The 17608-nt window shown below is 41.5% G+C and overlaps 2 protein-coding genes across 2 annotated transcripts; one reads left to right on the top strand and one right to left on the bottom strand.

Annotated features, from left to right (window-relative positions):
* Window positions 1–984: 984 nt before the first annotated feature.
* On the bottom strand, window positions 985–3015 carry CCDC127 (coiled-coil domain containing 127). Its single transcript, XM_084511846.1, has 2 exons — window positions 2645–3015; window positions 985–2470 (listed from the first exon to the last, which is right to left on the bottom strand). The coding sequence occupies exons 1-2, from the start codon at window positions 2763–2765 to the stop codon at window positions 1797–1799; spliced, it is 795 nt and encodes a 264-aa protein (XP_084367972.1). The 5' UTR covers window positions 2766–3015; the 3' UTR covers window positions 985–1796.
* Window positions 3016–3278: 263 nt separating this feature from the next.
* Window positions 3279–17321, top strand: SDHA (succinate dehydrogenase complex flavoprotein subunit A). The gene is made up of 15 exons (XM_084511845.1): window positions 3279–3409; window positions 5802–5888; window positions 6110–6271; window positions 6702–6845; window positions 6988–7152; window positions 8371–8519; window positions 9526–9650; window positions 10894–11062; window positions 11574–11769; window positions 12504–12675; window positions 13988–14106; window positions 14327–14438; window positions 15246–15376; window positions 15866–15979; window positions 16341–17321. The coding sequence occupies exons 1-15, from the start codon at window positions 3344–3346 to the stop codon at window positions 16425–16427; spliced, it is 1998 nt and encodes a 665-aa protein (XP_084367971.1). The 5' UTR covers window positions 3279–3343; the 3' UTR covers window positions 16428–17321.
* Window positions 17322–17608: the final 287 nt, after the last annotated feature.

Genomic DNA, 17608 nt, shown 5'->3' with positions numbered 1-17608 from the left:
CCTGCATAAACTTGGCATCCAGATAACCTTTGGCCTTTCTGTTGTCTGTGGTAGTATCTCTTTTTTTTTTTTTCCTTCCATGTTTGTCCACTTAAACTTTATTTAAAAATAAAAACCAGTCCATAAGAGGTTAATAATTCAATACAACACAATTGGCACCAACAAGGTGAGCAAAATAACAGATGGAAAACTGAGCATTTTGGAAACAAACATGTTTAAGAATTTTGTTTAATGTCCACATCTGCTAGAGTTCTGTTAAATTGGATGGGCATCCACCAAGCTGGATTGTTTCTGGGCCATGCAATAGCTGATGGCCCAGAGCAAACATGTTTGGCAAGTCTATCCCTCAGTTAATAAAGAAATGCTAACTAAAAAGTGACAACCTACCAACAATGATTGAAGTCAAGTAGCAAAGACCACATTATAGACAACAGGGTAACAGTTTTCCCTTTGGGGTCTAAGGCTGGATTAGAAAGGAGAAGGAAAAAAAGACTTCCACTCCAAAGCACATGGCACTTTTGAAACTGAAGGTGGTTCCTGTGCTCTACAAGGAGCTAAAGATTTAAGGGATTTCACGCATGGAAACCCACTGGGGTATTTATTGTTTATATCTAGATATGTTTATTGTGGTAATTAAAGGAAAAAGCTCTCCTTAAGTCTTTACAGAACTTGTACATCTGCAGGATTTCCACGGTCATGGGTATGTGAAGGGGTGCACTGTAAGCTCAAAATTTCAGAGTTGTGGAAAAGTGTACTTTGGGTCTGGGAGAACAGAGGTGGTCAGGGGAGAAGGGTGGCTGCCACCCTTCTGAGCACAGCAATCAGAGCCTGAACAAGCAACAGAGCCAGGCGCAGTGACTACGGAGGTTCCTGGAACACGTACCCTAAGTGCACTGGGATGCAGAGGCAGCAGCACGGTGATGTGCATAATAGAGGCACACTGTTAGGTTATCACTGAAACCTTAACTGAGAGAAAAACGTAAGCATTGTCAACATTTCTATTGTATTATGAGGATACAACTTCAAGTTTATATATTACTTTAATATTCAAACATGTCTCCCTAGCTCCAGTGAGGCTCTCCTCAATCTGTTTGTTTAAGTGTTATTTTAGGTAGCATCATTTGGATGTTTCGTCCATAAAGTCCTATTTGTATTTTAAGCCTGGAAGATGATGAAAGACCGATTAACCTGAAGCGTGATCACACTATTCCCCTCTCAGAGTGCTCATACATACATTTTTGATATATATACATACACACAGATACATATGCGCACACACACACATATATATTTGTATAAATGTATGTATATACGCATACGGCTTATGTGACAAGCATCTTGCTCAATCATGGTCTCTTCCAAAGACCTGGCTCAAAATCAGTCTTGCTTAAAAAAGACAGCGCTGAGGCAGCACGCAATGCATGCATACAGAGCACAGCGTGCAGCCCACATAGCGGAGACGAATCTCACTTTTCTGTTGATAGAGTACAACCTCCAACTTGGTAAATTACTCTGAAGTGACTTTTGTTTAGCTCCTTCTGATCCCTATGGAAGCTTGCATATCTCTGGAGCACACTGCAGTCTGCAAGACAAACACACAGTTTTAGAGCATGCACAGCTCACTGGAGCATCTGCTGTTAGTGAAAGGAAAGGCACCAACACTGCACGTCCCATGCAAATACAAATGCAGTGAAGAGTAGAAATTGAAACACAGAACGAAAACGTAACAGCTTCGGACTACGACTGTGATTGTCCCTACTCTTCACAGCAGACCACATGAAACACCATTACTCCCCCTATCGTTTTCCTAACATTGCTTTTTCTACCCTCTTGAACTTTTGCAGTTCAATAGCTAGTTCCCAATATCTCAAATACAACCACATAAGTCTTCCATTTTGACTTCTGCTTCTGTTCAGCAGGTTGCCACAGTAGTTATCATGTTTGAAAATATCTTTTAAGCCACTTTCCATATGTAGATCCAGAGCAACAGGGTCAGTTGCCGCTTTAACTAGCAAATTTTTCTCTATTTCTAGTCTCTGGCTTCTGGGTACCACAAGACTGCAGTAGATCTCCTGTCTTTCTTTCAGTCCATCTTCAAATTCTTTTAGCAAAGCGTTGGCTCTCTTTTGCCATTCTTCTTCCTTTGCCAGGCAACTTTGGTACAAGTTACCCGCTGCTCCCGAGCGCAGAAGAACTTGTTTTTCCTTCTCCAGCTTCTCCTGCTCCTGCTCTAGGCTTCTCCTCTCTTCCACCAGCTTGCGGCTCTGGGACACGAGGGCTTCACGGTAGCTCAGGGTCCTGTTGCGCTCCTTTTCAAGCTCCAGCTCCAGGTGAGCAACCGCGCGGCGGCTTTCCGTGATCGTATCCCGGTATTTGGCCTCCAGGTCCTTCTGCAGAGACGAATGCTTTCTGTAATACTCGTTTTTCTCCTTTTCTATTTCCTTCTGACATTCTCTGGTCCAGATCCAACCTGCAACGTACGAGTGGGGTTAGCGCAACCTGCAGAATGGCTACGGATGATTAATTTTGCCCCTGATGAAGTAACTTAGTGGCCCAAGCGGTTTTTCCTCCCCCTTTCCCAGCCAGCTCAGAACCCCCCCGGCGGCCTGAGGGAGGCGGGCTGCCCGCCCCCGGCGCTACTCACGGAAGGCCGCCAGGCCCAGCATGGGCACCAGCAGGGCGTAGTTCCACCGGCCGCCCTCGTCGCCGGGCTCCCGCCGGTTGGGCAGGATGTTCCAGCCGGGGGGCTCGTTCAGGTTGTTCATGGGGGCGCCCTGCCGCCGGCCCGCACCGCGCCCTGAGGCAGCGCCTAACGGACGCCTCAGCGCCCTCGGCACACTTCGGGTGCCCTCGGGTGTCTTCGGGCTCCCTTCGGGACTCTTCGGCACTCTTCGGGCGCCTTCGGAATGCCTTCGGGGTGCCCTCGGGTGTCTTCGGGCCCCCTCGGGGTGCCCTCGGGCCCCTTCGGGTGTTTCCGGACGCCTTCGGGCCGCCACCGGCGCAGCGCCCCGGGAAGCCGCTGCTGCCCCTGAGCTGCCGACCCCGCCCCTCTCGGCTGTCCCATTTGAAGCACGGGGGGGATGCCAAGGGGGGAGCAGCGAAATTACTCGCTCCAGCGCTGAGCGCTGCCGGGAGCCTGGCTGCATCCCTGCTCTCTCTCGTTGTGTATATGGGGAGGAAGGTTTGGGGTGACTCCGCACTGTGTACCTGCGAACACCCACATTTCCCCGTTTCTCTCTCCCCCCTACAAACACACTTGGTTTCTCCCTCCGGGGCCCTCACCGGATAACGGCGCCGGTGGCGGCGGCGACCCCGCGCATGCGCGCTGCTGGCTCCTTGCGAAATGGCGGCGGCGGTGGTGGCGGCGCGGGGCTGCGTCAGGCGGTGGCTGCGGCCGGCGGCGAGGGCGGTGAGTCCGGGCCCGGCCCTGGCCCTTCCCTTCTCTCCCCTCCCGGCCCTGCCGCCCCGAGGGCCGCCCCGTGACCTTGGCGGGTCAGCCCCGGGGCTGGGAGCCCTCAGCGAGCTCCCCCGGGGCTGTCCCGAGGGGCCTGCGGGGGCCGGGAGCCGTTGGGGCAGCGGGGGGGGCACAGATCGCAGGCCGGGTGCGCTCCCTGACGAGAAATAGAGAAAAAAGAGCTGCGAGCAGGGCTGCAGCTGGCCCTGTCCTAGATAGAAAGGCTGGAAGAGCGTCTGTATTCTTTTTAAAGCTTCTCCTTAGCAAAAGCCAATATATGGACAAGAATCCACTAGAACTGTGGGTTTTTTCTTTTTTCTTTTTTTTTTCTTTTTTTTATATGTTTCTAGAATGCTGAAAAACGTCTTTCAAAACTTAACCGATAGGGCCGCGGAAGTGTGGTACAGCAACTTCAGAAAACAAACATTTTCCTTCAAAAAAGGAAATTAAGTGCAAAGCGTTGTGGCAAGACTCTCCCTGGGTATTATTGTAGCAGGCTGTTTGCTTTGTTTACTCAGGAAAAATAGGACAACTTCTTTCTATGCTTTAGGGCATAACCACAATTTATGCTTTCTCTAAGTGGCGCTAAGCATGCACAAACCTGTTGTTTGCATGCTGTCTTTACACACAGCAAAGATTTCCATTGCTAACTAACCAAGTGTGTTGTTCACCCCCAAGAAATAACTTATTGCAGTAACAGGAGCTGTGCTACTATTGGGACGTTTTTGGAAACAAGCAGCAGCAGTGGTATATTGTAGGGAACGCATGGCTGCCAAATCTTGTAGCCCATCGTGTCAGTTGGAGTTGTGCTAGTCTAAACCTCAGCTGATCTCAGGCTTTGTTTGGAAGCAAATACAAATGTCCTCCATACAAGTTTCTCTGTATGGAGGACGCCCTATTTTAGCGTGATGTGAAATGGTTGAGTGAGTTGCCTTGCAGATAAATTACATCTGGTACTTCTGTTTCATCTGGCTGCCAGCAGATTGCTTAATCCGATTCTGTTCGTGCAGTGTTAATGAAGGTGACTTAACATGGGAAGATGGACGTGGAATTGCCCCAGGGTGTGATAACAGAGCAAGGGAAAAGGGAGGGGAATCCCTGCTGAGAAGGGAGTGCTAGCAGAAGTCCTTAGGAAAAGTTTTAATACTGATCTTCTGTAATGAACTTACCTAAATCTCTTGGCTGTTTAAAAAAACAAACAAAAAAAACACAGAAGTGTGTTAGCAAGTATGATGACGCATCAGATTCAATGTTGTGCAAGAACATAATTTGAAGAAACTACGGGAGATGACAAAACTAGACCAAGGAAAGGGTAATGTAGTTCATTTCAGGGGCAGGGAAGAGATGGGTATTGGGAAGTTCCAGAGAAGCCTGGCTTGTTAGCATGTTGTAAGGTGATTAAACCATGGCTATAACAGTTGCTGGAAAAGACAAATACAATCCAAAATGCAACAGAGTGGTGTTTCAAATGGAGGAGTGATGATATCACTGTGCAGGTCACTGGTATGACTGTCTTGCTGTTCTGATCAATCAGTATGTGCTCAATTAGATGCATTTTTCTGAACAGTGTAGAGAAGGAATACTAAATTCCAAGAAATTGCTGATTTGTACTGTGGAGACTAACACTCCGGTTGTTTTAACCTATCAAAGCCAGGACTGGATGCTGGGTAGGTGTGGGTGTTGTTTTTTATGTCTTTGTTTTGTTTTTGAACATGCCAGGGGACAGAGAATAACCCTACAGAAAGGGAAAACTGTGCTTCAGTCAGAAGAGAATAAATTGTTCTACATTGCCTACTACTTAATAGAGAATGAAAGCAAGAAAAATATATCTGCCTTTTGAAGCAATGATGATACGGAACAGCATTCCCCACCTTTTTTTTTTTTTAATTCTTCTCTGTTCTTAAGCACCTGAAATCAAATTCTGAGCATTTGTTGACCTAAGACGGGTATTTTACAGTAGTTCCTGTGGTTCTTGTAAAGTTGTCTTCATCCTTGCTTACATAAGAAGAGTGGAATAATGTAGGGTGTGAGTTGCAAACGAACTTCTGCCAGTGCAGCCTCAGAGAGCTCTGGGAGACTGGTTGGTTAGAGTGAAGTGAATGGTTAGGCTGTGACTTTCTGGTACTTGCAGCTCTGTCCTTCATCCTGTCAGAACTGTTGTTTTTCCTAGTTATGGGTGAAGGAAAGCTCAAACTTCACTACATGTAACTCTAAAATATGTTGAGGCAATATTTGTGAATCAGTGGCAAGTAAATGGTTATTATAAACATGGAGTGGCTGAGAACACTGGAAATCTTTCTTGTGGAAACATTTGGTCTACAGCAGTTGTCTTGATTTCTTCCCACAGTGGCCAGCGGCGTGCCAGACTCTTGCACGCAACTTGCACTTCACAGTCTATGGAAAGAAACACGCTTCTACGAAGGTTTCTGATTCGGTATGTTCACACTTTCTGTGTCTTAACTAACAGGTCAAAGCTTCAGAGAGATGCTGTCAGGGACAGCTTTCCGTGTCGTATCTGGTGCTTTGCTTTGGTGGAGGGTTGTGTTCAATCCAGTAATGAGATTGTCTAGCTGAAATACATTGCTTGTGTCTACACAGTTTGGTTTAGTTTGCACAGTTGTGACCATAACAAACTGATTTTTTTTTTTCTCCTAGATTTCCACGCAGTATCCAGTAGTGGACCATGAGTTCGACGCAGTTGTTGTGGGTGCAGGGGGAGCAGGCCTGCGAGCTGCATTTGGTTTGTCAGAGGCCGGCTTTAATACGGCGTGCGTTACAAAGCTGTTCCCCACCAGGTCTCATACTGTTGCTGCACAGGTGAGAAATGAGGTAGAACAAATGTGTAAAAAATAAAAATAATAATAATTAAAAAAAAAGCACTGTAAGAGCTGGAAGATCTGGATATGCACATGAACATGATGTGCCAGGGCCACACTTCCACTGTACGTATGATGTATTCCTCCAAAATTGTTTCAACTAAGTGTATATGTTCAGCTTCTGTTCAATTCTTCTTCATTGCATTCTTTGTAACTTTGCAAGCCATTGTGTTATACAAAACATAATTAGGTACAGGCCATTGTGAAATTGATAAATTGCACAGTTTTTTTTATAACCATGTGATATCCTTTTTACTGTATTGCTTGTTTTTAGAGGCATAAATGGTAAAAGATTCTAACACAAACCAGGAAAACCTACTTAAGCTTTGCTTCACTGATACAGTCCTAGGAAAATGTGTTTTCATTTTCAGGGAGGGATCAATGCAGCTCTGGGAAACATGGAGGACGATAACTGGAGGTGGCATTTCTACGACACAGTGAAAGGCTCCGACTGGCTGGGTGACCAGGATGCCATACACTACATGACGGAGCAAGCCCCGGCTGCCGTGATAGAGGTGAGATTCACTGGCACTGATTTCAACTCAGTTCATTCAAGTTCATTCACGTCAGGGTAGCTCCCAAAGAGATCTTACAAGGAACATGGTAATTTCCTGTTTATTACGCACTGTTCCTGATGCTTGTATTTGGGTTCAACAGCTGGAGAATTACGGGATGCCATTCAGTAGAACAGAAGAAGGAAAAATCTACCAACGTGCATTTGGTGGACAGAGCCTTCAGTTTGGAAAAGGAGGACAGGCCCACAGGTGCTGCTGTGTTGCAGACCGGACAGGACACTCGCTGTTGCATACTCTGTATGGCAGGGTAAGAAGCTGTGAAGTAGAACTTGTCTTTTTATTTGCAGTCAATGATATCTTCTGACACTGAAAGAAAGCAAAACAAAATGACTAGCATGTGTATCAGGGAGGAATCTGAGAGAATGAGTGATACCAATTCTGGATTTCCTTCCTTTTTGTGTCACTGTGAAAGGATGCCAACTAGGTGATGCTTGCTTTTTTTGTCAGGAGTACATGGAAATTGGAAAATATTGAAAGATTGTGAAGATTGTGCTTGTAATGGTTGTCCTGAAGGCAGTGGATGTTAAATAGCATACACTGTTGGCTTTGTGGTCTGAAGTAGTTTTTATTGTCACAGCTTCTGCACCTGTTAACTAGACCCAGACAATATTTATCTAAGCTTTCCCAAATATCTTTTCTTTTTCTTTTTCCATCCTCTAAAAAAAGTTGACGTCGTGGCTTTGGGGAACTCTGATAAAAGGTACCAGACAGCATTTTTTGTTACTCATCTGAAAGGAGGGAGCGTGGAGGAATGAGCTATAAATGTTGTAAAGGGCTCCAATGCCCTCCTGAGCTTTCTCTATGGCAAGTAAATAATGAGTTTCAGCATCTGGTCCTGTCAGTTCTACAAAGCATAGCTACAAAAGATTTGGTTCTTTTTAAATGGCAGTAAGCTACTTAAAACCTAAAATTAGGTATCTAATAGCTAATGCTTTTCATTTACTTACTAGTTAGCTAATTACTGTCCTTCAGGTTAATACTAGACTTGTTGCTGCAATAGAAATGATCTGTGCTGCCAGACACAAATCTGATCCTCGAGGGCACGAAAGAATACATTTGGCTTGATGACGCCTGCTGGTTCTGTTTATATACTTCTGGAGATGGCTTCTGCTTCTCGGAGGCAGACCTGGTGATACGTGCTTGTACACGTGTCAAGCTCTGCGGCTGACTCAAGTGTTGCCAAACGTAGGGTGAAAGAATGCCTCTTGCTCTCTAGCTATGCCTTCTCAGAATTCAGCGGTTTGGTAACCGTGTGTGTGTATCTCTTTGAGCTGGATTAGATAGTTAGCTTGTGTTTATAGAGATTTCTAGGGAAACTGGCTTCCTTAAGAATCAATGGAAGGTTGTATTTTTCTTTTCCTTATGCAGCCTATATGCATAGACAGTTTTGAAGAATAGTTATTTAAGTTTGTGTTTTTTTAATCATTAAAATTGCTTTTTTTTTTTTTTTTTTATTTTCCTCTAGTCTCTAAGATATGATACCAGCTACTTTGTTGAATATTTTGCCTTGGACCTGCTCATGGAAAATGGAGAGTGTCGTGGTGTTATTGCCCTTTGCATAGAAGATGGTTCTATACATCGTTTTAGAGCAAAGAACACTGTCATTGCCACTGGGTAATGTAATCTTTGTGACAAAAGATGGAAAATTGAGAGTGCTGCTAGTTGGAGGGCTGGGTATCTTGTGCATGTGTCCGACTCCACAGTGTGGAGGTGACATGTTGACTAGAAAAATACAATTTTTCACCTATCCCCCACCTACAAATTCAGTCATTTCTTAAGAAAAAAAAACAAAACACAAAACTATTACCTTTATGTTCAAGTATAAATTTAGTATGAGGTCTAGCTTCAAATTCTAGAACAACAACATGGAGCTGAAATGTGTGGCATTATGTATGGATTAGACTTCTGATTATTGTCTCCTATCTGTTTCAGTAGGGTAGATAATACTAAGTTTGCCAGTTGCAGCATGGTTTTATGAAAGCCAAGGCTGTGTTCATACTGAAGTTCCTTGAGCTATGTACAATAAGTACGTTAATATCTATTCTGAGAGTTTGTCCTGAAACTGGGAGCATTGGCAGTGCTCAATAACATTAAAGCAAACCTGTTAGCTTCCAGGCTTAAAAATTTGCTATTAGTGACTGTGAGTTTTATACAAGTTTTTCAAATGTAAGCATATCCAATCAGGGGAAATATTGATCGTATAAGCTATTGTTACAAGCTATTTTTGCTAAAACTTCATGTAATAGTTCAAATAGAGTCTACTGGAATTAGATTGAGAGAACATTCTGAAGTGACTTTCTTTCTGGCAAAAAAGTTTGTTATTAACCTAACTATTCTGCTTTGAAGTGGTCTTTTTTTGGGGCCTTCTTCCACTAGTCATTTTTCAGGTATGTCTAATGGGGCAATGCCAGTTTGGTTTTGGTTGAACTTAGTACAGGATGTGGCAAAAGTCCGGCATCTTGCTGGTTAACACTCTTTCTAGTTCCATATTTGTGCAAACAGTGTAGCTGAGTATAGGTTTGGATGTGTGTTTGTGTTTTTTTGTTTTTGTTTTGTTTTGTTTTTGCTTATTTTTATTTGCTTTGTCTTGCTAATTTTGTTAACTCCGTGTTTTCTTTAGAGGGTATGGCCGCACTTATTTCAGTTGTACATCTGCTCATACAAGTACGGGTGATGGCACTGCTATGGTCACACGAGCTGGCCTTCCTTGCCAGGACTTGGAGTTCGTACAGTTTCACCCTACAGGTATGGAATATGATTAACAGAGTATGAAATAGCACTTGCAACGTTGTTTTTAATATGATGAGAAGAATTTTTGTGGTTTTAGAATGAGCTTGTCAGTTTGCATTTTCCTGCAACACTTTATTAGATGCCTCTGGTGGATGTTCAGACTTGTCTGCAGCTGCTGCAGAATATAAATCTGCGAGTACAACTATTATAATATATGAGAAAGGTCTAAGCTGATGTAATACCAGTTAAATATAAAGGTGTTGTTACAATGCTAAAAGACTTTACAAATTCCTAGTTGGAACTCCTTCACTTATGAAACTTGTTTTCACTTGTGTTTAAAATATTAAAGGGTATATCCAATGTTTGATATTGGATACAGGAGCAGTAAGATAGATTGAAATGTTAGGAAGTTGCACATTAGAATCTTTTGTGAAAATTGAGTAATTGAAGTAAAGTAGTTGAAGTAAAGGTATATATTTTAGACATGTTATTATATGTTTTATAGCGTAGGATCAATATCTAAACTGTGGATAGCATAGTCACAGACTAAAAAAAGTTTTTTGTTTTTTTTTTTGTTTGTAGTTAAATAGATGCTGAATTTTAACTTGTGATAAACGGTGAACTTTTTGAACAGTTTAACAAATATAACATTGTAAAAGTAATCATAAGAGATGCAATGTTCATTTGACACAACTAAGTTTTTTTTTTCTGGTCAGAGAAGCTTAATTGTCTGATAATTATGTTGAAAGTTATGGAATAATCAAATGCTTCATCAGCACTCTTATTTTCTATGATAAATCAATGCTGAAGACTAACGGATAGACTTTTCCTTTGGAGAAGGAAGGCCATACTCAGTAAGCCTTTATGTTCCACACAATTTGAAGCCATCCTGCACTGCCTTAGCACAGGAAAAGAGGCAGCAGAAATGAGCAGGTTGACCTTGAGTTAATCAGTTTCTGGTTTACTTTGGAATCTTGAACAAAGTAATTGCTGAATCTCCTTGTGTATTGGTGGGTGCAGTTCTCTTCTCGTTGTAATGTTTTAGATACTATGGGTGTTCCAGATGAACTTGCTCACCTTCCAGGAAGAATGCTTGAAAGGAGTAACAGCACTCATTTCTCCTATCAGGGTAGAATTAAATTTAGCCATGTGACTTATTTGCATTATTTAAAAGTAGACCTTGCTTCTGCAATCCTGGCTGTGTTGGTTAGGAATCTGGCTTGAGAACATTTCATGTGATGGTTTTCCTTCTTTGCAGGTATCTATGGGGCTGGCTGCCTTATAACAGAAGGGTGTCGTGGAGAGGGAGGTATTCTCATTAACAGCCAAGGTGAAAGATTCATGGAGAGATACGCACCTGTTGCTAAAGATCTGGCTTCCAGGGATGTCGTGTCTCGTTCTATGACCATAGAGATACGGGAAGGAAGGTTAGTTAAATACTTCTAATGAAGCTGCAGAATGAATGCTTAATTGTATTAGATGATATGCAATACAGTAGTTCATTTGTTAAGCACTGGATAATTAATGAGATAGAGCTTTAACTGTTAGCTGAACACTGCATTTCAGGCAAAAATGTTGCCTTAGAGGGGAACAGAAGATGCTATGAGTTTCCTGTTTGAATTCCTTGGGTCTAGAGACAGTTGCTCAATTATCATAACATTTTCCATCTTTCTGTGGAGATAAGGTTGTTTAAAGCCTTAAATACTGTGGATAATTGTAAAAGGAAAGCTGGGAGGAGAAGAATGCACTTAAATTCTACTACGTTCAATAGTTTTTTCAAATATGTTAGATAGTATTTTTGTCAGAGATGAATTTTAAATTTTCATTTTTGGGAAGGTAATCACAAGTGAAACAAAGTAGCTTAGAAAAATTACTGACTTTTGCAAAAACTTCTGTCGTGTGATCCACTGTTGATACTCCTGTTTTTTATTTTGATAGGGGCTGTGGCCCTGAAAAAGACCATGTGTATTTGCAGCTGCACCATTTACCACCACAACAGCTGGCAACTCGTCTCCCAGGAATTTCAGAAACAGCTATGATATTTGCTGGAGTCGATGTCACTAAAGAGCCTATTCCTGTTCTGCCCACTGTGCATTATAATATGGGCGGTATTCCTACGAACTATAAAGGACAGGTCAGTCGTGCAGATCACTTTTGGTATTTTTTTCATCTACCAATAGGAAGCAATTATCCAAATATAAATGTAAGGGTACCGAATAACATTAACTAAATAATGATGTTAGAGTACTTAAAACACACAATCCAGTTTGTTTTTGTGAATTACTTGAGAACCATGTTCCAGTCCATCTGGGAGCTCTGGGACACTTTTAAAGTGAAGTTTACAGTTCCTGTTGCATCTGTTAATGATTCTGGCTATTGGCTTGAGGATAGGCTACAGTTGAACAGGGATCAAGCTAGTACTCTGTCACAATATTTAATTCACTGTACCTCATATAATCATTACACTCAAACAGATTCGTTCAACTCATACTAATTATATGCCAATTTGATGGTGTCACATGAATTTTTTCTGGTTCAGCGTATTCTACTTATTTTTTTAATTCATATTTTTCCTTGGAAATGCATGCAGATCAGATTTGCTTCCTGTGCTTGTCTGACTTGCTGCAGAATTGTGAAGTATTACACGGTTCTGTTTCTTAAATATGACTAAAGAAATCTTAGGTTTTAGTGCTAGCTGTGTTTATTACTTACCCTTTAAAACTAAGGTATTTATAGTTTTAGGGTTGGGGAAAAGTTCATATGGTTGTGTTTCATCCCTACTTGCACGTGGCATTTGAAAAATAAAGAGGCTTGTGTTCTTAAAAACTGTTTAAGAAAAGAGTATTAATCGATTATCTGAAATATTAGGTGATTACACATGTGAACGGTGAGGACAAAGTGGTACCTGGCCTATATGCCTGTGGGGAAGCAGCATCTGCATCTGTCCATGGTGCAAACAGACTCGGAGCAAACTCCCTTCTGGATTTGGTGGTCTTTGGCCGTGCTTGTGCCCTTACAATTGCAGAAACGTGCAAGCCTGGTAAGTCTCACAGTTTGTCTCACTCTTATGCAGATGTTTATGCTTATGATCTTATTTCTGTGCAACAGAGAGTTGTTGGTATCTACTTCAAATTAAGAACACTAGACCTAGACTATTATTTGTTAGGAAATGCAGGAATTGGTGTTTATACTTTTAATATTACAGGTTTTTAACTGTGCAACTGCTTGTCATTAAGACTTGCTTTGTAAACTGATTGACTTAAAACCAGTACTCAGTTTTGTTGTTGGCAAAAGCAGTTGAGATTTTTCACAAACAGCAAAACAGAATATTGACTATGAAGACTTGACTTCCCTATGTCCTGCACTGCATCCTCTACATCAGTGTAGTTTGTTTTACACTTAGTTCTTTCATATAGTGCATTTTATTGCCACCTTGTTGATTTATAAGGTGGACTGCATGTGCAAGTAATAGAAGAAATATAAAAAGGTGTAACATCTCATCCACTATAAATGGATTATGACTGCTGTATGTTATTTTTTAAATAATCTGGTCTTAAAACAAACAAAACACCACCACCACCACTCATAAGAGGCAGTTATATTGCAAGAGCAACTGAATTCCAGTAGTTACTTGTTTTCTCATAGCTTGGTGTCCAAATGAATAAGACTGTACAGACTTGGACTGAAAAAAAAACAAAAACACAGTGTATGAAGTAGTAGTTTGTGGTGGAATCAGTTTAGGTTTACCAGTGCTTTTTGCTCTCAGTTAGTGCAAACATTTGTACTCAGACCAGTCTTTCTGTGGTTCCTCCGAGTTTGAAGTTGTGGGAAGGTTTTTAAGTAGTCTGAATGTAAGGCTACATGAGAGATGAAGTGTGGTTTTGAGGAGCTGTGTGGCTGGCTTAGCCATGCTTGTTACCCAGCAACATCGATTCCTGTATTGGTGAAAAGGTACAGAGCTCTTAATGGGGCCAAGAGAACGTGGGAGATTTGGGGATGAGGAGACAAGGGAAATGTAAAAGACTGTGGTGAGGAGCCACAGGCAGTGAGAAGTTTAGAACAATTTGTATCAAAGGACAGTTTTTATGGAATTAAGAGCAGAATTTAGCCAGATGTACTGGCTAGATTCCTAACCAACTATCACAGGAAGGAATGTGATTTACATATTTTACTGAGAGCTTTATTTTTAAGTATTATGGATACTGCTGGTGGGGGTTTAGGAAAGTTACAGTAAACCTGTATCTTAGACAAAGAAATTACTGTTTTACTCAGATCTGAGTCACAGTAGTTACTACTTTATGAATCTGCCAGAAAAAGTTGCTTACTAAACTTACTGAATTTTTCCTTAATAGGAGAGCCAGTTCCTTCCATTAGACCAGATGCTGGTGAAGAATCAGTTGCTAATCTTGACAAATTAAGATTTGCTAATGGAAGCATAAGAACTTCAGAAGTGCGACTTAACATGCAGAAGGTAAGCTTGGTGAAGTCCTCAGCAATAAAGGGGGGGAGAAGCTTGTTATACGCTGCATAATAGAATGGGTTTTCCTCTGGGGTGAACAGAATAATGTTATTTCTTGTTCTTCACGCTGCAGGCCTGTCTGAAGTCAGCAGCTCTGCTGAAGCTAATGAAGTTATGCAGGATGTTATGCCCATATGGCATATGAGACTAATTTGTTTTTACTATCTTGCAGACAATGCAAAGCCATGCAGCTGTGTTTCGTACTGGCTCTGTACTACAAGAGGGCTGTGAAAAACTTAGCCAGATTTATAGTGATCTGGCTCACCTAAAGACATTTGACAGAGGTAATTTGATAGCAAAGAGTATACCTTGGTCAGAGTATGCGCTGGGAAAAGTGATTTTTTTTTTTATTCTTAGATCTTCTGTTTTTTCCTTTTTTTTTTTTTTTTTTTTTAAAAAAAACTTGGCCATTTTGAATCTTCAGAAATATTTTATAGAACCCTAATTCCTAAACACAGTAATCAGCAAAGTATTTGATCTTATTAAACATTTTCTATTTGTATACTCTTTTAAAGAAGTAGACACTGAAATCAGAGTTAACTCTGTAAGTGCTACTGTTGTCTCAGAGCGTGATGTGAAGTTGCTCAAATGCTAAGAGGAACTTTGTAAATAACATCTGAAAAGGCCAGTCAGTTGTCAAAATGTGGTAAAACTTTATTTCTAGGCTGAATACTCAGGTTTGTTTTTATTTTAGCTCTGCATACAGATATTGTCTTGCAGTGTATCTTAGGAGGACTTGGTTAATTAAGCGCAACTTATGGTGTATCCTTTCTCCACTCCAGTTGTGCGTTTCTCTCCATCTACTCTTAGACATTTATTCAAATACTGAAATTGAACTGGCTTTCTTTGATACCTCTACCAAGCATCAAGAAAGGAAGTGTTGTGATAGCTTAGAACGTAGGAATTAAAATGAAGGTACGTTCCTGTATGGAACTTGGCTTCTGCCTTGGAGATACTTAATGAAGGAGAACTTTGTATAACTAGCAGGTTTCCCCCCTAGTTTAATTCTAAGTATCAGCACTAAGATAGAAGTAAATTAAGAAATAATTTCTTCATAGAGCACCTTCCACATTATTTAAATATTTGACTAGGTATTGTGTGGAACACTGACTTGGTGGAGACCCTGGAACTGCAAAACCTGATGCTTTGTGCTCTACAAACTATTTATGGTGCTGAGGCTCGCAAGGAGTCCCGGGGTGCTCATGCCAGAGAGGACTATAAGGTATGCATTTTCTGTGACCTGGGCATTGCATTGCTTGTTACGTGACCTGGATGAATTATGCATACATCTTAACTCAAGGCTCTGAAGACTTTCAAGAAATTAAGGCTAATGGTGGTCTCACCTGCCCTGCTCTATTTATTATTTATAAAATGACCAGCGTGTGCAATGACGGGTAATGATCTTAAGAGAAAAGTAGTTCCATGAATGCATTGTAATTATTAGAGAGGTGAAAGCAGGGGCATAATAAAACCTGTTTAGACATTCATGACCTGATTAAGGCAGAATAGCCATTCTCTGCAAGAAACATTATCTTAAATGCTGAAGTTTAACAAGGACTTGGAACTTTGATACAGTCAGTGTTAATGTAAAGCTTGCTGGCTATTATGAGACATGTTTTACAGTTGCAACTGCAATTAAACTAATAATGTGGTTATGAGGTGATTTACAGGTGCCAATTTCTGGTCTATATTGACATAATCGTCTCCCTAGGTACGGATAGATGAGTTTGACTATTCCAAGCCACTCCAAGGCCAACAGCGCAAGCCATTTGAAGAGCACTGGAGAAAGCACACCCTTTCGTATGTGGATGTCAAGTCTGGGAAGGTAAGTCAAGTCAGATGGTTGAGGACAGCTGTTGATAACATCCTTTTCAAGGGAGTAGTCTTCCAGTACCATTCATTCCATTCAGTACCACTTCTGATAAAACCGTTGGTTTTAATAAATTCATCTGTTAACTGGGTGGAATGTAAATGTTTCTTGTAGGTTACCAATTGTTCATCTACTGCAGCATGAAATGAATAATGGGAAAACAGCTTGACATCAATCAAGCCATTCAGTTATCCATGTTATTCAGTCAATAACTGACTAACAGTTACAGTCAACAGCTACAACCTGTAGCTAGGGTGTCATGTTTAGATACAAGTTTTGTCTTATTTTTTTTTTCTGTTCTTTTTTTTTGTTCTAGGTTTCCTTGAAATACAGACCTGTAATTGACAAAACTTTGAATGAAGAAGACTGCTCGACTGTTCCTCCTGCTATTCGCTCATACTAGTAGCTTACATCCAACTTGCAGGCCTCTCCCAAAGAGCGTTAGTGTACATAAGCATAGCACAGGCAAATCAAAATACCATTGTAACTATCAGTTAATCAAAAATGTTGCCTAGAAGCTTCTCCAGTTTGTGTTCTGCTCTTTGGTGTGGAATGCAGGACAACTTGTGTTCTTTCACCCAGCTTCTGAAATTGAAAGGGAAAACACCGAATGTGTCTGAAGTGATTAAAATCTTGTCACAGTATCAATATGTTATGTATATAATGTCTTTATTTTGAATGTATAGTTCTGTATTTTAAGAATCTGAAATGCATTGCAATAGTTTCAGACAAGACTGAGATGCTGAATTTTATGATACAAGGTTTTAAAATGAAGCATCAAAATTGCTGATTGTAAGTAACATGAAAGAAAAGATGGTGCTATAGTAACTATAACCTTTTTTTTTCTAAAGCTAAAATTGTAAAAATAAAAGTAATGCTATTGCTTTATGGAAGGAAATGAGATGCTTCTTCTACGCCAGCAGATAACAAGTGGAATTTATTTCCTCCAAATTATACCATGAGTAGATTATAATCTTTATAGCTATTTTTGCTATCTGTGGAATTTGTGAAGCCGATTTTGTGGTGTTCTCTGGGCACTTCCTAGACTGTCTTTTCTTTCAGAGGATCTAAGGCTCACTTTTGCCAAAGGCTCATCGAACTGTTGAGGCTTCTGACTTGAATTTTTGCTCTAGTATGAACATGTAAAGGCACAAGCAGTGCCCTTCTTGCAGGATTTGACGTATAGCTCCACAAATGAGCATTAAGCACTTCCGCCTTCTTGTTTCTGTGTTGCTTCACTGGCTGAACGTTTTATTCCCTTGCTGCTGCTGGAAAAAAATAAAAATAAAATACATGGTATCTGCCTCATTTAGTGGTTCTTTGCTGTGTATCAGGGCTTTCACTCAGCTTGGGCTCTGGAGCAGTGCCTAAGTGTCTCGCTTGGGGTGGGAAGGGCAGAGGGGGCTCTTCAAGACCTAATCTATCCCACGGGGTCCATCCATCCACCCCCCAGGAGCAAACTGCTCCAGCACGGGTGGGGGCAGCTCCCGCCAGACCCCCTGCTCCTGTGGGAGCTCCTCTCCACGGTCTGCAGCCCCGCCGCCTCCATCCATCCCTCAGCAGGGCTCCTCCTCCTCCTGCCTC

This window comes from Aythya ferina (assembly GCF_964211825.1).
Source record: "Aythya ferina genome assembly, chromosome: 2".
Classification (NCBI taxonomy): Eukaryota; Metazoa; Chordata; class Aves; order Anseriformes; family Anatidae; genus Aythya; species Aythya ferina.
Note: the sequence above shows the minus strand (reverse complement) of the source record. Positions and strands in the feature narration are given on the sequence as shown.